This window comes from Monomorium pharaonis, chromosome 8 (genome assembly GCF_013373865.1).
Source record: "Monomorium pharaonis isolate MP-MQ-018 chromosome 8, ASM1337386v2, whole genome shotgun sequence".
NCBI classification, from domain to species: domain Eukaryota; kingdom Metazoa; phylum Arthropoda; class Insecta; order Hymenoptera; family Formicidae; genus Monomorium; species Monomorium pharaonis.
Window position 1 is genome coordinate 11,074,423 of NC_050474.1, and position 22,075 is coordinate 11,096,497.

General features: G+C 36.7%; 3 protein-coding genes across 5 annotated transcripts in view; all 3 read left to right on the forward strand.

Moving 5' to 3' along the window:
- Window positions 1-22,075, forward strand: part of LOC105831307 (monocarboxylate transporter 10) — a 325,574-nt gene that overhangs the window by 247,174 nt on the left and 56,325 nt on the right. The gene's annotated exons all lie outside the window — the stretch shown is intronic.
- LOC118647097 lies at window positions 6,949-9,044 on the forward strand. Its single transcript, XM_036291325.1, has one exon. It carries the CDS (start codon window positions 6,984-6,986, stop codon window positions 8,466-8,468), a length of 1,485 nt encoding a protein of 494 aa, XP_036147218.1. The 5' UTR covers window positions 6,949-6,983; the 3' UTR covers window positions 8,469-9,044.
- LOC118647098 lies at window positions 18,441-22,044 on the forward strand. Of its 3 annotated transcripts, none has more exons than XM_036291326.1 (2): window positions 18,441-18,883; window positions 18,962-22,044. In XM_036291326.1, the coding sequence occupies exon 2, from the start codon at window positions 20,474-20,476 to the stop codon at window positions 21,383-21,385; it is 912 nt and encodes a 303-aa protein (XP_036147219.1). In that variant the 5' UTR covers window positions 18,441-18,883; window positions 18,962-20,473; the 3' UTR covers window positions 21,386-22,044. The 3 variants fall into 3 exon arrangements, with proteins under 3 accessions (XP_036147219.1, XP_036147220.1, XP_036147221.1); XM_036291327.1 differs by having other exon boundaries at window positions 18,441-18,590; window positions 18,674-22,044; XM_036291328.1 differs by having other exon boundaries at window positions 18,441-18,590.

Consider the following 22,075-nt stretch of genomic DNA (forward strand, 5'->3'; position numbering starts at 1 on the left):
TTGTTCGTTTCCACATTGTCCTGTCCCACAGAGATAAGATATGTTATAAAAATTAATGCGGGGCTGTAAGGAAATGGCGAAGTTCTACTCCTGCACCCGGCCGACTTTAGATAAAGCAGAAATATCATGTATTTTATTTATGAAACTATTTTTGTTAAATCCCCTTTTCAGCATTTTTATCTTAATTTGTTATATTAATGAAACAATTAAATAAATAAATAAATTTGAATTAATAAATAAATGGAAAAGTAAATAACTAAGTAAATTGTTCGGGAGGGGGGCACAATTCCGTACCGTCTCCCGGATGGCGAAAAGGCGATTTCGTCAATTTGGTGGACTGTAATTGATTTATGAAAAGAAGAAAAACGAGTTGCGCTGTCCACGATTAGTACGCGCGAATAAGAATGCGAGTGGCGAGAAATGATGATGGAAAACGGGAAAGCGTTTGATTATGCAAGAGAAAAAGGAAGAGAAAACTATGCAAGGCATTCGACTCACCGTACGTTGCCGATCCGCACTCGTCCTTTCGTCGCTGCAGGAAGATCCCGTGTCCGGCACGTGGGTGCGTAGTTGGAAATTGACCGGCTTCGTCCGGGATGTAGGCGTAAAACGAAGCGAGTAGAAGCGCAAGCAGGAAAAGTAAGCACATGCGAAAGCAGCGAAGCAAGCGAATCCAAGCACAGGCACTCGAGCGAGAAAGTACCGAGGTCAGTGAAACATGCGGTGATCATTGAGCGACCGTTCGTGTGGACTGTTGAAATGAGTCTGTCTGCTCTTCGCTGTAACGAAGTCATAGGAGCAGCGAGAATTCGACAGACAGGTGGCGACTGTTGATCGATGCGATGGCAGCACCGCTTGGTGAGTCGATATAATCGATTATTAAGCCCGCTTTCGATCAACATTCGCGCGAGGAGTAAACAACAAAAAAATATTGCGACGTGATTTTCGTTCGTGTCTGCAACTTCGCCGTGATCTCGATTTTCTTTAACTAGTAGTTGGCCAGGCGCGGAAATCCGCGCCGCACAAAGCTCACAAAACACTCGGTACACGGCTAAATGCCTGCTAGCTCGTCTCTACACGAAATGGCAGAGAGGCGAGATTCTTTTGTTTCGCGGAATAGAAGACGAGATGTCTCGTATTAAATACTCAATGAATTAATAAATATAAGAATCATATATTGAAAGTCGAATATTAACAGATTCAGACGAAGGATACATAATAGTCATCTAACATTATTCTCGCTTACGACTGTCTCGTAACTCGACATAAGATTCGCGATATACAGAGAATTCCATTCTAAACGCCACGCTCGAAATCTAACGATAATTCTAGTATCAATGCAATGCTCTAGGCTTAAACGGCGTCCGGGATAGGTCTTCGACTTAATATGCGTCTTCTTTGTAGAAGCTCTTGTCTACGGAAGTTCGCCTCAGTAAAAAGCACATGACTCGTACTCTCGGTATGCTTATGGCAAGTGAATCCCGACAATGTCGCCTTACGTACTATCCCGTTGCTAGACTCTACTTTATATACAATTTGACTGTCGGCTCGACATTTTCCCCCGAGGGAGGAAACAGTAGGCGAAAATATTATATCTAGGAGACGGAGATCGACACGGCCTTGCTACACGGTGATGTAGCAAGGCCGACTCTAACCTCGGTAATTTTATCCCGGTTACTATCAATTCTCCCACCGAACACTCAGTAGGATAATCATACAACGATTTCTCGCGAAATGCCGGGCCGGCCGTCTCCGTCCTTACTGCGTGGTCGAAGTGGTGGCCTTACAGACTATGTGACGCCATCGATGTCCGTGGAACCGCTTTCGTCGTAGTCTCGCCGAACAGTGAGACAGCGTGAGCGAGCGGGGACACCGCGGGCATCGATTAGGATCTGCGCATTGTCCTTGCGCATCGATCCGCGCATTGACTCGCGCACAGGGATCACCGCGTCGATAGGGCGTCGCTTCTTCCTTTACGCTCCTGCGGGCCGAGGGCGCCTCCGGTCGCGATGCCGCGCCATTCGAAGGCCGATCTTACGGAGCTGATGGCCTATTGTGAGATCTCCATCTCCTGGTGCGGTTGGCTCGGGGTTGATCAGGCCCCGGCCTTCCGATGTCGGCCTCGACCGCCGTTGACCGCTCCGGCGGGGATCCTCCACCCGGCTCCACGGAGTGCGAGGGCGAGCTCTAATTCACCCGACGTTGACCTCCGGAACGCCCCTCTCCTTTCGGTCCGCTTCCGCCTTTCCGATTTCCTGAAATAAGGCGACATGCGGTAGCAACCGCCTCACGACTTTCCTCTCTCCTGATATAATAATTCGTCTGTATATTTGCCCTGTGGCTATCCGATAGTCCGGGGTCCCGCCGCTCAGCCGCTCCTGTAATTCTTCTCTGTCCCTCGACGGCTGCTCCTCTATTACATGAGGTACTTTCGGCACACCACTTCTCCCGCGAGTCGCGCCTCTCGCTTGTCCATAAGTATCTCATTAACTAAAAAATATTAATCGGAAAAGGAGAGGCCGCTCTCCCCCTCAGGGTAAGGAGCGGCCCCAAATGACCTTTCCCGGTCGGGCCATCCGGCCCTTGTGATGGACGAAAAACGTCACGTCACAATATATATAAAACAATAATGCAAGCTAAATTATGAATAAAATTACTATATACAATGTATACATAAGCCAACCATAAATTAATAAGTAAATAAATAAAAACAAATACAATTAGAAATTATTTCAATTTCTTTTTTTTTATTTTTAGTTGTAAATTATTTATTTGTGTACTCTTATTTATTCAATTATTTAAAATATTTATTCTATTCAATTACTTAATTCTCATGACTTAGCAGCAATGGGCAAAATTAACTATGGAAAGTGTGTTATACATAGGTATAAAAAAAGGTTGACAAAAAACAATTCGTTTAAACAATTTTAAAAAATTATTTCGGTATGTGTCAATCATTAGAATGATTTTGATAAATTTTTTTTTCTAGCGAAGGAGCTATCAATTTTTACTTAAAAACAGTTTGCAAAAAAATGTTGAAACAATTTATTTAAAATTTTAATGATTTCTTAATGTTAACATGTATCATGTTATCATCACCTTATGCAATTTTTCTGTAGAATTTGGTACTAATATTTTAAATTCAAATAATAAAAATTTGTATCTATCATTTTTTATTTTTTTCTTATTATTTGAAGAAGTTTCTAAAAGAAAAGGAAGAATTAAAGTTTCTTTTTTTATTTAAAAGTAAAACATTTTCACATAAATTGTTTGCGGCTAATATTTAGTCCACGTTTTAGGTATTTGTGACTCTAAAAAAGGCTGACTATTATCTATTAAGTGGCTGTGAAAATAGCCTATTTATTTAGGTGGTGTGCTCAAATTGTTCCCCGTTAGCTTCTAGGCAAGCATGGAGTCTCCGGACAGCTTCATTCCTTACGTGAAGAATTATTTCGGCATTCATTGTTGCTACTGCAGTATGTAATTAAGTCACTTTCGCCACGTTTTCTGGCTCCTTCGCATAAAATTTTTCTTTTAGGTATAATAACTTCAAAGGAAGAAGTCTAAGGGTGAAAGATCAGGCAAACTGGCAAAAACCAAATTGAAATTATTACTTATACTTAGCGATATTTAACTATGTGTTGTATAAGTTCAAACGAATCTCACCATAGAAGCCAGCGAAGCGGACCGCCGAACCTACGTCCAGGAAACTGGGCATTAAGATATTCTCTTACGTATATTATGCGGTGATGCTCCATCTTGTTGAAATCAACGAGGTCGAGCTGCAAGAGGAACGTCGTCTAACAAATCTGGAAGCGCTTGCTTGAGGAATGTATTGTTCGCCCTGAAACGAAAACAGCAAAATGCATAGATATTAATATTGTATGTGTATTTGTGTGTATAGATCATCGAATCTCAAATTGATATTTACCCTAAAGACATCCGGATGCTGATAAATAAAAATCTGATTTCTGACAATTTCTCCCTATACGTTCACTTTCCAGCTATGCTGAAAATTTCTTATCCTGGTTACGAAGGGATTTTTGTTAGCATAATAATACAAATTATGCTAGTTAAAAAGACTTCAGACGAAAGCCTGTTCAGAAGATATTAGTCAAGAAATTTTCATACTGATACACCAAGGCCAGAAACTCTCGATAGAACTGCCTACGCAATTCTGCATTTCTTGGATGAAGTTTATGGACCGGTGTATAATAATACGGATAAAGATTAAAATGGATTAGCCAATTCATTATCGATTTCGAAATGCCGATTGCTTTCTTAAGTGTTCGACAGCTTGTCGGATCGTTCTCCATTCGTTCTAAAATATCTTCTGCAGTGACAAGATTTGTCACCTCATGCGGCCTTTCCTCAGAACCTCTTGGTGTCAATCGATTCTGTGTCCTAAGACACTGATGCAAGCGCGTGAATAACTGCGGAGCTCGGAAAACGTTTCGCGTACTCTCGCGAGACTTCTTTTGCGTTATTAAATAATCGTTAAATAATCAAATTAATTTCTTAAATCTTAAGCTAACCGTAAATAATGGAAAAATAATACTTGACTGGTGCTAAAAAAGACAGCATCAGGTAAATATCTCAACTACACCCATCACCCTATCTCACAGAAAAAGGGATAATCATTGGACTAGTTGATAGGATTTTTTTTTCATTGCACCCCACATTTTACAAAAAAAACATCAAACTAATCATCAATATATTGATTGAAAATGAATACCCAATTTTGTTTATTTTCCAGACGATAAACAAACCCAGGGAGAAATGAAAGATCGGACGTCTATTAGACGTCGGAGCCATTTACGTCTAAAATAATGTCTAGAAATATCTGATTTAGATGTAATGTGATTTTGTATTATTGTGTTTGTTTAAAACCTTACAATAGCAGTCTTTATACAATAACAATAAATTATTAATAAAAAATTATTTTAAGCTGCAAGTCATTTCTCGACGTCTAATAGACATCTAATAGACGTCTAAGATATCGTCTAAGAATAGACGAATGACAATAATTTTGAAAAGACTTCGCATTACTTTTTAAATAATTAATGCAATTTTATTTATTCCCAGACAGCACACAATATTTATAAAACATTTACAAAATATTTATAATATTTATTTGCATGTTTTGTAAATATTTATCTAAATATTTTATAAATATTTTTGTGATCTTAAATTTAACAGATCGTAAAAATTTATCATAAATATTATAAAAATATTTATAAATATTTATAAAATATTACTACAAATCTTTATTTTTTATTTACCATAATTATTGTATAAAATTATTGGAGTGCGAGACTTTGTGGTGTCGGTGAGCCGGGCCTTACCCCTACCACGACCGGCAACGTCGCGGATAGCAGCGGCGCACATGCGCTGCTTGTGGAGGGGAGAACGCCGCGTGCGTGACCTACCTCACTCTCTCGTCGTTCGTATCGGGACGTGTTCGTATCGGTACTCTGTACGATTGAAGTATTTTTGTGTTAAGTGTTAAAGAGGAATAAAGAGTATAGAGAAACCACACGCAGGATCTTTTTCGCAGCACACCCTCAAAACCTAATATCCTTCAGGTTATGGGCCCAGCACGCTTCCACTGCGCGAAGTGCAACGGTATAAAGTTTGCGTGTTAATAAGAGGATTCTGGAAGGTAAGTACACAAAATCTCTGTTCTGACGAGAATTGAGAACGGTACTTAAATAAAATCAGAGAATTCTAGAAGGTTAGAGATTTAAGAGTTAGAGCCAAAGATTTAGAGAATCGAGGATAATATAGTTGCATAAATTAGAGAAAATAAACGTGAGCCGCCATATATGGGTATAAACAGATAAAAGACGGCATGCGCGGCGTGCACGCGCGGGCCGAGCGCGAGTAGCAATTCGTTGTTTTTGTCTCCCGACGCTCACACCGCGGGCACGTGCCGTGTTGCCGGGCGCCCCATGCGCAGGTCTGGTTACCCGGCGTAATACACAATCGAAACTCGAAGCAAAAATAATGTGAGATCACATAATCGTAAAGCCACATTTGATTTCCAAAAGATTAAATAAATATTAAAGTAATCTGAGCTGAAATCGATGGGCATCGGGTCAGAAATCGAGTGTAACTTGCTGTGCGGTATGACTCGGTTACTGGGGGGGGCCGCGCAAATCTGTATGTGTCCCATACGTGTGCGTGATCAACCCAAATCCCATAGATCCTTTCAGCAGTGCTGGGGGTCAAATATCGGAGAGTGGTGTGCACGTGTGGATGGCCCTGCAGAGGCGCGTGGTTTCTCGTCTTCAGTCTGCATTGAATTGCCGTGCGTTCTTTACAGCCTCGAGGACATTTTTTTTCTTTCCTTTTATTTACTTATTTCTCTTTTCTTACATTGAGAACATTAGAAGGAAATCGCCTTGAAGATATATTATTGCATATCAATTTGAACATAATATAAATCCCGAATTAGATGGAAAGGGAAGACAAAGAGGACATCATTTCTCTGGAAGATGAGGATCGCCATCGAATTGTCGACTACGAAAGCAATGAACACAATGAGACAATGACGCAAGAGACAGTAGAGGCTAGAGAAAGAGAAGAGGCTAGAGAAAGAGAAGAGGCTAGAGAAAGAGAAAAGTCTAAAACTTTAGAGGCTAAAGAAAAAGGTATACTCATGAATGTTTATTTTAGAGGCTGCAAATTAAAGTAAGAGTAAAAGTTTAAAATATTTGAAGAATAAGAGGCAAAAAAAAATATATATATGTATATATAAATAAATTTTCTTTGTATATATATTAAAAGAAATAGGAACCTCATCAAAGGATGATGAAACCAGAGGAGCCAAGCCCAAGAGGACACTAGAGAAGGAAAAACCAAGAGTTTTAGAGGATAAGAGGTTCGTGCAAGGGGACAGTCCGTTTCTGCCAATAGGCAGCAAAATTCTCTACGAAAGGCAAGAAAAGCTGATTGCTAAGAATGACCTGATAGCCGAAAAAATGCAGGCATCGCTCAACATGATTGAAAAAATTATGGAAGGAGCGAACAAAATGATGGAGCAAATGGTCAGAGTGTCGGAGGTCAACCTGGAAGAACAGAGAGTTAAACTTAGATGTTTAGAGGTAACTAAAAATAACACACAAAGTTTAGAGAATTTAGAGGAAAGCCATGTTCAAAAGTCAAAAGAGTTAGAGTTAAATAATAAAAAGAGAAAATTAGAGGAAATGATCCATGGATCTGAGCATAAAGGAAAAGAGGTAGTTAATAATAATAAAAGTCTAGAGGTAATTAAGAGTGTAATTAAAAGTGAATTAAATAATCAAAAACTAAATATTAAAAGAGAATATAAGCTGACGCAAAAATCCAACTTCGATCTCTGGTTAGATTATCTAAGATCAGAATTAATGAGTAACGATTTGCTAGATGTCATAGATTTAGAAGTAGCTGGTCCGGAAAATCTTACAGAGTCAAGGACAATTAAAAGAAATAACCTTGTTAGAGACATAATAATTAATCATTTAGATGAAGAATACCATAAGAGAATTTTACATGAACGCGATTCTAGAGTAATTTTAAAGAAATTAAGAGGATATAAAAAGAGTGAGACAAATGTTACTCACACATCCGTAAGAGCTCGTTTATATCAAATGAAGATGAGAAGAGACGAAAAAGTGAGTGATTTTTGCGAACGCTTTGACTCAATTATTAGAGAATATGAGACGTGTGAAGATGCAGTCCCTCTCACTGAACAAGAAATCAGATCTTCGTTCTATCAGGCTGTGTCTTCTAACATACCTGAATTAAGAGGCGTTGATCTGATTAGAAGACATACAAACTTGAAAGAGATGAACATAGATGAAATAAAATCATTCATCCTACAGTTAGAAGCAGAGAAGAGGTCAGAGGTGAGAGACAAACCTAGAGCCCAGAGAGTAGCCACTAATATAAGAGGAAAACCGGAAAACAGATGTTACCGGTGCAACAAAGACGGTCACTGGGCAAAGGAGTGTCCACTGGCCGATACAAACACCTGGTTTTGTTACTACTGCCAGAGGGTCAGGACTCACAAAGGGGACGACTGCCCATTTTCCAAGACTCAGTCCACGGATAAATTTAGAGGAAAAAGGTACAAAAATAAAACGTTTATATTAGAAAGAAAACAAAATAAAATCAAACGCGAACATAAGGGCTTTAAGAAAAACATTAGAGGAAAAACGGTTAAGAAAGAAAATAAAGAGGACAAAAAGTTAAAGAAATCATCAAAAATCTCAGCAGATGAAGAAAAACTAGAATCAGGTAAGAATAGGTTTTTAAAGAGTTTAGATGATCCTAAAGAATTAATTAGCTTCATCGCGGATTCAGGAGCAACTGATCACATTGTAAACACAAATATAATTTTGTCAAATTTTGAGAAATGCGAGAATAAGTTCATTAAGTGTGCGAACAAGAATGGGTTTGTTGACCCATGGTTCAACATGGGTTGACCTGATGATGGATGGTAGGGGAGATCTTTTGTTGTATAGAGATGAGAAAGAGGGAGAAGACATTAGATTAACTAATGTAATCACAACAAAGGATGTATCCGAAAACCTATTGTCTTTGAGAAGGTTGGCGGACGCAGGCTTTAGCATTTATCTAGATGATAAAATATTTAGAGTCTATAATAAAATAACCAACAAAATAGCGTTTGAAGGAGTTTATGAAAAACCCAACTGGATAATACAGTTTAAAGTAAAGAGTAACAAAGTAGAGAAAGAGGGCGACGATAACTGTGCAGTATATTGTTGCAAAGCTAAAATAAAGTCACATTGCGAGCATCCTAAACAATCGCATGCAAAAATTCAAAACATAGAATTACCCAACTCGGTGGTAGAATATAGAGAAAATAAGAATGTTAGGCATGCGATTGGGAGGGAGAATGAAATGAAGCTCGCAAATGTGAACGAAAGATTAGAATCTGATCAGAATACAGACCTTAGCCAAATCACTAAAATAGAAGATGTAGAGTCATTAATAGAATTAGAGGAAATGGTTAAAAGTTCGATCACAGAGAAACCAAAGAGATTAGAGAAAATTAACGAAGCAATGTTATGGCATGTTAGACTAGGCCACGCCTCATTAAGTTACCTAAAAAGATTACAAAAAGCAGAAAAGATCTTAGAGAAAGTAAAGTTTGATGACTCTATATTAGAGTGTGAGGTTTGTATTATGGCAAAAATGGAAAAGCTGCCTTTTTAGAGAAACAAGACAAAGAGCGCAAAGACCATTTCAAGTCATACATACGGATATTATGGGTCCGATAAAACCAACATCTTATCCAGGATACAAAAGATTCATAATCACATTCATTGACGACTATTCCAGACTAGCTAGAGTATATCTATTGAAGACAAAAGATGAATCTGGAGAGGCTTTAGAAAAACATTTAATATCAGTCAGAAATCTGTTGGCAAAAGAGGAAAAGGTATGCTATGTCGTGTCAGATCAAGGTAAAGAGTTTATTGGAGGTAAGTTCAAAACAATATTAGAGAAAGAAAAGATAGAAGCTATATTCTCACCACCATATACGCCCGAACACAATGGTGTTGCGGAGCGATTCAATAGAACACTACAAGAGAAAATACGAGCATATATGTTCGAATCGGGATTACCAAAGAGTATGTGGGAGTTCGCAGCCGAAGCTGCTGTACATGTGTATAACAGATCTCCACACAAGACATTAGAGTATGGAGTCTTGTTAACAAAATTTGCACCAAGGACGAAACTACATTTCGAACAAATAAAGAGATTTGGATGCATTGCATATGCAAAAATACCAAAACCAAACTCAAAGTTTGATGTTAGAGCAATCAAAGGCGTACTACTGGGGTACACTAATACTGGTTATTTACTGTGGCATCCTAGCACGAGAAAATTAATAGAGTCACGACATGTACGATTCAACGAGAAGCTTGTATACAAAGAAGTATACAAACACAATCAAGTAGAGGACGACAAGGACTGGATGAAAGAATTTAAAGAGGAGGACAGGAAGGAGAAAACAGAAGGAAATAATTTGGAGCCCAAGAAAAGAGGAAGGCCAAGAAAACAGTCAATACATGTAGAGGATCATAAACAAAAGACGGCACAACGGAGTGATGCCCCTATAACCAGAAGTAAAGCTAAGAGGAAATTAGATGAAAATAAACAAACGCAAAAACAAATAGAAGATTCAAGTTTTGCTCGATACATAGAGAAGACAGGTGGTTGTCAAACATTAGAGGAGTTACAAAAGCTGGAAGATGAAATGAGTCAATGGCATCGATACATAGAGATCCTATTTCCTATGATGAGGCAATGAAGAGCGAACATAGAGAAAACTGGAGAGTAGCCATAAATGAAGAGCTGGAATCTATGAACGTCAATCAAGTATGGAGACTTGTTGACAGACCAACGGAAACATTGAATGGAAATAGAGCTAACATTATTGATTCCAAGTGGGTATTTAAGAAGAAATTAGAGACGAATGGATCGACTAGATACAAGGCGAGACTGGTAATTAGAGGTTTTAGAGATAAAAACATATATGATCTCAAAGAGACATATGCTCCAGTTTCAAGAATGTCATTGGTTAGATCTATTCTGGCAATAATAAACAAGTATGGCTTACATGCCTGCCAACTAGACGTTAAGACTGCCTTTTTAAATGGAGTCTTAGAAGAGGAAATATATATGGAAATACCAGAGGGACTAGAGATAAATGCGCATACTAAAGGAACAAAAGTGTGCAAATTAGAGAAAGCCTTTTACGGTTTAAAAATAAGCCCCAAAAAATGGAACAAGAAATTCTTAGAGGAAGCTCGAAAACTTGGTTTAGAGAATGATTTGCATGAACCATGTCTATTCACTTGGAGAAAAAAGGGCAAGATAGCTGTCATACTACTTTATGTGGATGACATGCTAGTTGCTAGCAATGACAAGGAAAAACTAGAGGAAATTAAGAATAAATTGAGTAAAATCTTTGAAATGAAAGATCTCGGAGAGCCTAAACAATTCCTGGGAATGTCAATAGAGAGAAATAAAGAAGAAAGATACATAACCATACATCAGAAAACTTATACAGAAAATGTATTAGAAAGATTTAACATGAAAGATTGTAAACCTCAAGACACACCAATGATCACTAGACGAGCGAGCAATAAAAATAAAAAGCCTAAGTTAGAGGAAATTAAAGATGAAATAGAAGCTGGGGAAACAAAGAAAGTACCTTATAGAGAAGCAATAGGAAGTTTGATGTATTTGGCAAACGCTACTAGACCTGATATAGCATTTGCAGTAAATTATCTAGCAAGAAAACAATTAGAGCCTACGGAAGAGAATTGGTTAGAAGTAAAAAGAGTTTTCAGATATTTAAGAGAAACTACAAATGGAGGATTGGTGCTTAGAGGTGAAACAGATGAATTGATGGCATTGACGGATGCAAGCTTTAGAGATTGTGAAAATTCTGCATCCACCGGAGGCTATATAATTAAACTGTTTGGAGACGTAGTGGCATGGAGAAGTCACAAACAAACTTATGTTACACTTTCTACCTGCCAAGCTGAATATCTAGCTATGAGTGACGCCTGTCAAGAGTTAATCTCGCTGGACAAGTCAATTAGACACGTTGTTGGAATAACGTTTTTTCCGATAACAATCCGGTGTGATAACAAGTCTGCAGGAGACTGCACTAAGAAAGATGGAAGTCACAAACTTAAAATGTTTGATGACAACTTAGATGAAATAAAACAAATCCTAAGAGAAAGAGAAATCACCGGGAACAGAAAGCATATGGCAGACACACACGAAGATTTCGTGAAACAATGTGTTGATCAGAGGAAAATTAGAGTCGAATGAATAGAAACCAAAAAGAACTTAGCCGACATTATGACAAAGCCCCTACCTTTAGATGCTTTTAAGAGTTTAAGAGATAAAATTATAAATTGAAATTTAATCTGTAATAAATACCATTTTTTGTTTATTTAGGCAAGAAAGAGATCTAGAGGAATATTAGAGGAGAGCCTGCTCACCAACGTACAAAGGGAGGAAATATTGGAGTGCGAGACTTTGTGGTGTCGGTGAGCCGGGCCTTACCTCTACCACGACCGGCAACGTCGCGGATAGCAGCGGCGCACATGCGCTGCTTGTGGAGGGGAGAACGCCTGCGTGACCTACCTCACTCTCTCGTCGTTCGTATCGGAACGTGTTCGTATCGGTACTCTGTACGATTGAAGTATTTTTGTGTTAAGTGTTAAAGAGGAATAAAGAGTATAGAGAAACCACACGCAGGATCTTTTTCGCAGCACACCCTCAAAACCTAATATCCTTCAAAAATATTTAATCCATATTTTAATAATATGTTGAATAAAGATTTTTTCTTTATATAATAAGATTTTTTCTTCATATAATAAATATTTTCTTCATATAAAGATTTTTTCTTCTTTCTTTCTTCTTCACATAGTATATAAAAGAGAGCGTCCAAAATGCGCACAGATCGAAACGGACACCACCAATCAGATTGCTGAGTTAGTTAAATTTAGAGAATTTGATTGGTGGTGTTTATTTCGATCTGTCAGCATCTGGGACTCACTCATATAAAATATGTATAAAATATTTATAAAATTTTTAAAAAATAAATAGAAATAAATATTTATAAATAATTATCATAAATATTGTGTGCTGTCTGGATTACGCATTACTTTTTAAATAATCAATGGGTTTTTTTTATTACGCATTACTTTCTGAATAATTAATCTAATTTTTTCCATTTCAAATTACTTTTTAAAATAATTAATTAGTAAAGAAATAATTACTTTTTAAAAATTAATTAACCAAATGCATTATTTTTTTAATTTTTATTACTCTGCATGGGAGTAAATTATTTTCTAATTAATTTTATTCAATTATTAAAAATAAATTAATTTTATTAATATTAATTAAAATTAATTAAAAAATAAATTACTCCCATGTAAAAGATTATACCTATTAATTATGTATTTGATTCTGTGCAAAAGTGCTGCGCGCACATTTGACGCTTTCGACGCTCGCCGTGTTTGCATACTGATCCGTGTCACGCGTAAGACTCGTCTTCTTGCTTCCCGGCGTCTTGGCGCTGGATTTTTGTCATCAAGCGTACGTGTGACCGATCGCTTGCCGCTTGCGTTTTTTTATCGTGTCTGATTAGTCTTTTTCCGCGATCGTTGTGCGTCGAGATCTGTGTATGTGATCGAGCTCAATCGTGAACATAATGATATTTGCATTACAAATCAGACACATGTTTCCGCTAGCTCGAGCGGCCGGCATCTTGATTCTTGATTGAATTTCAATCCAGCTTACGACATGATCGGTCGTCTGCGCGTTCTTTTGTCGTGACTACCCAATCTTTCTGCGGTTGGGAGTGCGTTCGTCCAGGCATTCTCGTTGTGCATCGGCGAGGATTTTAACGAGCCTATATATATGATATATCTGTATGATATATAGGCACTTGAAAATATTTGCGCGTGTTCTCTTGTAGTGTCCCCTAACCTTTTTTTGCGGTCGGAAGCTCGCAATGTTCTATGTTTGCTGGGAATTTTCTCTTAGAATTTACCTTCAAAATTATGGTAATCATGAAACAAAACGGACTTAGAAAAATTTTACTATGTCTTTAGTGAAATTTAGTAAAATTTTAGTAAAATCTAACTAAACTATTCTGCAATGTAAAATGTTTTGGTTAAATTTTAGTAAAATTTTATCAAATTTTACTAAAAGTATAGTAAAAAATTCTTTGAAGTCCGTGTTGTCCTACGACTACCACTGATTTTGAAGGTAAATTCTAAGAAAAAATTCTCTCCGTGTAGAGGTAGATCTATTATACATCTATAATACAGTTACGCAGAACGTCTATTAGACGGCAAAGATGGTTTGGACATCATGTCAAATTGCAATGTGTTTACGAGATATCTTACCAAGAATGTGAGGCGATCTATGTAGGCCAAACAAAGAAGAAATTAATAACGAAAATAAAGGAACACAAAAATGACATTAATAACAAACTGGTTCTCCATCGATGATTTCGAAAAGAGTAAGGCCCGATTGCGCATATAAACGATCTGACACAGTAGTATTTCCCGACCAGACACAGTCCCGATTGGACACGGACTCGATTGGACACGGTCCCGAGTGCATACCGTCTCGATCGGACACATAACGTTTGAATTGGACACCGAATCAATTGCAAACGAACCCGATTGCACACGGACCTGATTGCGCACCGACCCGTTTTCACACGGACTCGGACGTGTCTCAACGCGCTCGCGAGGCGTGCCTTACGTTATTGTCTCGCATTACGTTGTTTATTATCTTTTTTTTTTATTATTTTCTGTTCAGTTCACTCTCTTTAATAAATGTTATTTTCTCTTTTGTTATAAACTCCGCGTGGAACTTGCTATTTTCCTCCTTCTGTGTTTTCTCGTCTTAAACTAACGTTCGACCGTGAGCCGTGGGACTAGTGCCCCGCCCTTCTACCGGAATCTTGGAGTAGCCGGTTATTAGCACTATTCGAGCGGGATGCTATTGAAACGGGAAGAGTTTGGAGACTGATTTCATGCGGCATCGTTTGTGTTTTGACGCGACGGAAGTGCGCGTCTGCCGCCCAACATTGGTTACTTCCCGCAGATCGCTCGGCCATAATTCGAGGGGTGTTCGAGGGAATGTCCATCTTCCCTCTCCTCTCGTGTCGTTTTTGCTCCGTGACGCGTTTCCGCGTGAACATAAGATCTGTAACAGTGCATAAACTTTAATTTATTCTGTTGTGCCCCTTGGTTAAGAAACACGGTATTTGGGGATCGCTGCCGTAACTCCTCGGGTCAGGTTCCGTGAGAGATAAAGCCGTTTGTAGTATAATACTATATATATTATTCCTCTTAGTTACAAATGAGTTACACTGATTCGTTACTGAATAACCCGTGACAAACATGTAATATCAGTAAGTACGTACCACTATGGGGAGCCGCCTGTGACGTCACTGGCGCCGTCCCACACCTTTCTACGACGGCTCCAGTGTTACAGGCGGCTACCCATAGTGGTACAAATGCTACATTTATGAAATCTGCTACATTTATGAAATCTCTCTCTCTCTCTCTCTCTCCCCTCTTTCCTTTTTAAATACTTTATTGGTACAAATTTTTGATAAATACTTATTTTTTTATTTTAATAACAAAAGCACATCCTTCACATAAAGCTTAAAGAGAGGTTTTTTTAAAAAATAAAATATTTTTAAAATAATATATTTATTGATTACATGTTACATTTTACGACATACATATATTTCCTGTTGCAGTAGTAATACGAAATGCGAAGTAATCTTAAATATTTATTTATGGATTACATAAACACGTTTTAACAAATACATATATATATATATATATATATATATATATATATTTTTTTTTTTTATTGCATATGCACGATAGTTTTACAGTTCATAATAATACGAAGTAAAAATTTGTATATTTTAAAGAAAATATAATGGTACATAGTTAAAAAGCAATACAGAGCAACTAAAGATACATATAACGATTAAGTCTGTATTCTTCGCTCCATAGTGGTCAGTAGTGTTTTTTTAATTTTATCAGGGGCAAGCTTTTTAAAATATTTTAATTCAATTCACAACTTTTTTTTTAGTCCTTGTTTTTTTTCTGTAACGCTGTATCAGTTGTAACTCTGTAAATTAATACATTTATTTATTATTATTAAGGTAATTAATAAACCTGAATTCAAAATATTACACATTATACTTACTTAATGATTTTTTGCGCTATAGAAGCTCGATATATCGTTGTTAATTCAAGGAAAATAATATGAAATTCTTGCTCAGTAAATAACGAATATTTTGCATTTAGCTCATCATAAGTCTGTTTTTCAAGAATATTGTGTATGTTTTTAATAAACTTTATGTATCACGGTACATAAATCCATTTTTAAATCATTTTTACGGATTTCTATATGTAGTTGTTTGATTAGAAGATGTTGGCAATAGTTAACGCATTCGGCGATTGCTTCAAGTCTTCTCAGACGTTCATTGATGCACAGACATATTTCTCTAAGATTGTCAAAAGTGGTTTTTTGCATAATTATGGCTCGGGGGCTACATTTCCTTTTTTTCTTCTTCGATTCATCCTCCACTACCTCTTCCTCTTTGCCACAACTTTGCAATCTATCGATGATTATACACCGCTGACCGTATGAAATTGTAAAAAGTAGTAAAAAATCTTGTTTTACAAATTGTTGACAAGATGCTACTGCATCTTCTGAATCAAAATATTTAGATATGGTATTAAATTCCTTCTGAAAATTATACCAAGCATCTGCTTTAAACGATAGGACGATAAAATCTTTTCTATTAGAACGGATTACAGGATATAAATCACCATCTTTCTGCTCTTCGAATCCAATAATTACTTTCTTGCCAAAAGAAAGATTTAACTTGTATATCGTAGGCAGAAGAAGTTGTTTCTCGAAAATTTTGGGCGATTCACTTATTTCATGAGACGTACCATCGTTGTTGCTGTTGTTAATTTTTTTTTTTGCCATGGTTATTGTAAGTAAGTAAGTAAGTAAGAGTAAGCAGGTAAATAAACTTGGTACAATACAATACAGGGCACAGCACGTACACTATGTATATAATTTACTCAGACAGAGTCTCTCAGAACATATGACGTTATATTACGAATGTCTAATGAAGATTGATTGATTCAAAGTAAACTGTGTTTATAGAGCTGCTATGCAACAATGACAATAGGTGAAATGACGGGAGGCAGGTTATTCATAAATCTTAGCAGTGATTTCCCAAAGACGACGATTCCCCAAAGTACCAAGATTTCTACGGGAACTGATCACATCACAAGTAAAAGATAGCGCCTTTGCACGTGTTCGGTAATATGAAACTCCAAAACATGTAACCGTTGCATTATCACGTCATCGTGAGATGACTATAATAAACAAAGAGTTATTTTTTTTATATAATATTATAATAAAAATAATTAGGATATTTATTAATATTATTTAATATTACTATTAACTACTATTAAAATCTGTAATTTATTTTAATATTTTAATATTTTATATATTGAACTTGATACAATCAGACATGAAATACACGTGTTGCATTGTTATAAAAAAAAAAGTAGAAATGTTAAACCAGATGATGATAGAGGTAGAATCTTATAACTCCGAACAGAGAGATCTTTTTTGCAACATTTAGTATTGTGCGAGCTTTGAAAAGGGCTAAAATGAATCTCTACGAAATCATATCCAAAGTACAACGTATTTTGATATCCTATTCGCCGTATTTACGACGTGTTTGTAATAGTACGTGGTGCGCGCGTTTGCGAAATCTTTCACGAAAAGCTTTATTGAAAAAATTTAAATTTTTAATAAGTCGCTCCGGTTTACGTATCATTATAAAGTGTTATAATAAAGATTTATTTACTGATGATAGTGATATTCTTAATATTGTTTACAACGAAATTGTGCAACGCGGTTTATAAAATACTGAATATGTTCACAATATAGTGTCCAGATACAACGAACGTCGTGGTAAGTGAAAAAAAATATTAAAAAACTGAATCTGATAGAAATATAATATTTATAATTTTCTATACTTTTTAAAATAGCCATACAAGAATTATTGACAGATGAAGATAATGCTATTTTATTGGAATGTGTTCAACAAATTGAAAATAATGATACTACTAATGAGCCAGTACATGAAGAAAAAAATGCAGAACACACCGAAGCAGAGAGAGTTTACAGTTCTAACCTATTTGAGGGTGTAGTTGGATGTGGCAAGAATTTCTTCGTTTTACACCATCAACTTCATTAAAAATAGAGCAAGACAACGAAAATTGTAAAAATAGTAACTATGTACATACATATGAAGCTGGAACCTCATCTGTAAATTACGTGTCGGGCGAAATTGAACCTACATCAATAAACAACGATAATGATGATGCGTTTAATGGGGAGCGTCCCAGATGCGCACAGTAATAAACGGACACAGCAGGCTGAGTGAAACGGACACAGTAACAAACGGACACAGATCAAACAGACACAGTAATAAACGGACACAGTAACAAACGGACACAGACCAAATGCGCACAGAGCGAAACGGACACAGTGCGAAACGGACACAGACCAAATGCGCACGGACCAAATGCACACGGACCAAATGCGCACACTGCACATGCGCATACTGTACGTGCGCACGGACCAAATGCAATCCATGTACATTGCAAGCAGAGTAAAGTCCACATAGGTTAGTGACTTGCACGGGGTGGGTGCGGGAGGGGGGCCGAAGGCTGATCTGTGTCCGTTTCGCACTGTGTCCGTTTCGCTCTGTGCGCATTTGGTCTGTGTCCGTTTGTTACTGTGTCCGTTTCGCACTGTGTCCGTTTGTTTCTGTGTCCGTTTGGTCTGTGTCCGTTTGTTACTGTGTCTATTTCACACAGCTTGCTGTGTCCGTTTATTACTGTGCGCATCTGGGACTTACTTGTTCAATGCGCCGAACGAAGTTGAGACTACTACAATAAACAACGAAAAAAATAATGGTAAGATATATTAATTAAGAGAGAATAATATTTTATTGTAGAATGTATTTAAAAAATTAATTATACATTTATACATAATACAGGATCTTCATTGGTAAATAATGTATCGGACGAGATTGAACCATCAGCAATAAATAACGATAATGATTATGACAGTAAAATATTGATATTTTTATAATAATAATATACTATTTAAAAAAAAGATATATATATACATATATGATGCAGGATCTCTACCGGTGAAACATGTGTCGGACGAGATCATAAATTCGTTTAAACTCCTTGAAAATTAAGTTAGTAATAAAATAAATATATAAATTGACAGAAAAGTTAAAAAAGAAAAAAATGTTTTATTAATATTTTTATTACAGATATATTAACAATACAAACAGGATGTGGCCGTGCGACATATGATACGGCTGCAGAAGAAGAAAAAGAGAAAAAGGAGGAGGAGGGAGAGGTGAAGATAGAACAGCTTGGAGAAAGAGAGGATATGCAACACGTTCAAGATGCTAATGGAGCGAGTAAACCGACATCATTTAATATTTTAAGAGAAAATGGATGCTATTTTCAACGATTTGACACTCATGGACATGAGATAACATTCGTTGTACGACAACCGCCAGAAAGTTTCGATCCTTTAAGATAAAGTATTTGGAGAAGTACATGCATATCTTACAAATTCAAGCAATCCTGACGATTATATAGGCGTGACATTTACTGCTGATACTCTTGCCCATGGGCCTGTGTGGCTGTCTTACCGTTATGTACGAGATTTTAGAAATATAGATTTGTGGGAATTAGTGAGTCGAGTTGCTCAAAGTGCCTCAGATTTCCATATTAATGATAGCTGCACATTAACAACTTGTATAATACGTCGCGCAAATGGTGGTTCACGCACAAAACTAACCGTGGATAATGTGGCGAAACGATCAATATTATCAATAACAAATTCCGACAGTCTTTGCTTACCACGGTCGTTAGTAGCAGCACGAGCGTACGTGAAATTCGTTCGGGCGAATTACACAAACATTGGATGTCTATACGTTTATCTCGCGGCAGATTACAAAAAGAGAAGGCTCTCGAACTTGTAAGAAATGCAAAAGTAAATATACCTGATAATGGATGTACAATAGCAGAATTAGAACAATTTCAAAAATATTTAGCGGAATTTGGCGTCGCTATCGTCTTATATGAAGTTGAAACACTAGGTTACGGCGGAGAAACTTTATATGACGGTACGAGATATGTAATGAATTTATTTAATAGTATCACACACACTTTATGATTTTTATATTATCGTAGAATACACCATTTTGAACCTATTTTAAACTTACGGGCTGCCGTAGGTAGTCGCGGTTTTTGTATAGCTTATAATGTAGCGTATACTAGAATAAGTGATCATAAATGTTTACAAAAATGCAATCGCTGTATGGGGCAACCACCGTGCATAACGGCTGTTAGCCCTCATATTAAATGTAATTCTTGTAAAAGATCTTTTTACAATAATAATTGTTTTCAACGGTATTTAAAACCCATAACGTTAGACAATAAAAAAAGAAAAGATAAAAAAAGTGTGTATGATACATTAAAAATATGTAATATATGTTCAAGATTTATTTCAACAGGTAAAAAGCAAAAGCACGATTGTAATATTACGTATTGCAAAATATGTAAAGATTTTTATCCTATTAATCATTTATGCTACATTCAACCTACAAAACAAACTAAAAATAATCAGTCAAAAATCGTTTTTTTGTTTTATGACTTTGAAACACAACAAAATATGCATGTTAAAGAAGGATGATAAAACGTTTGTACATGTACCTAGTTTATGCGTTGTTCAATAATCGTGCAGTTATTGTTTAAATGATAACAGTGATATGTCAAAAATATGTCAATATTGCGTTGTGCGCGAATATATATTTAATCAAGATCCTGTAAAGCAATTCGTTGACTTAGCAACAAAACCGTTACATTTTTTCAAACGCACAATCTGTATTGCTCATAATGCAAAAGCTTTTGATGCTCAATTTATTTTACGATATTTTGCTATGCGAGGTAGTATGAATGAGATGCCATCAATAATATTAAATGGTACAAACATCGTTGTAATGACAATAGGTCACACTACATTTTTTGATAGCTTAAATTTTTTTCACATGCCGTTAAGCGCTTTACCGAAAGCTTTTGCACTTGGTAGTTGTACTACAAAAGGCACATTCCCGCATTTATTTAATACACCTGAAAATCAAAATTATATAGGACCATTACCAGATATAAAATATTATTCACCATGTTATATGCATAACGATGAACGCGAACGTTTTTTACTTTGGTATAACAAGGAAAAACATTCAAACTATATATTTGATTTTGCAAAAGAAATTGTGCGATACTGCAAAAATGATGTAACAATATTACGCCGAGCTTGTTTAGCTTTTCGTAAAATGTTTATTGAATGTGGTAAGGTTTGTCCTTTCGAGGAGAGTACAACAATAGCATCGGCCTGCTCACGTGTTTATCGTAAAAATTTTCTTCAAAGAAATAGTATAGGTATTATACCTACAGGGGATTATCGACGGGGTCAAAAACAATCGCGTAAAGCTATTTCTTGGTTGATTTGGAAGGAACATGAATTGGGTCGTATTATAACTCATGCTGGGCGTGGTCGTGAAACACGGTTACCCGAAGTTATCTTGGTTAACGGATATTACGAAGAAACTATTGAGAACACGATGATTAAACATGTTTTACAGTTTCACGGTTGTTATTGGCATGGTTGTTCCCGATGATATACTGTAAATAGAAACAGCGGTACTAGCACTGATACCATGGATGCGCGTTTGGAACGCACACAGTTTATTACAGCAAAAATTATATCTGCCGGATATATTTTAACAGAAATGTGGGAGTGTGACTATGATCGTATTTTAGCATCTAGAGAAGATATGTGTATATTTTTAGAAAAAAACCAAACCTCTATATCGCTGAAAGTGTTAAATCCGCGTGATGCCTTTTACGGAGGTCGTACAGAAAACATGGTATCTCTGTATGATGTAAAGGAAAATGAGAAAATACATTATGTCGATGTATGTTCTCTTTACCCTTATATTTGTAAAACAGGTAAATTTCCTGTAGGACACTCGAAAATATACGTTGGCGAAGAATGTCGCGAATTAACAAGTCCTACAGGTGTCGAAATCGATAAAATAGAAGGCCTTGTTTACTGTACAATATTACCACCTCGTAATCTTTATCACCCTGTATTACAAGTACGGATGCATGGTAAATTAATGTTTGCTTTATGCCGTACATGTTGCGAAAATAAGTATCAATCAAATTGTATACACGAGGATGTTACCGATCGCGAATTTACGAGTGGCACCCGTTTGGCCACGTCAATATTGGCCACGTCATTATTGACCACGATCCCGATTGACCACGGGGTGGATTGGCCACGTCATTATTGGCCACGCGTCATT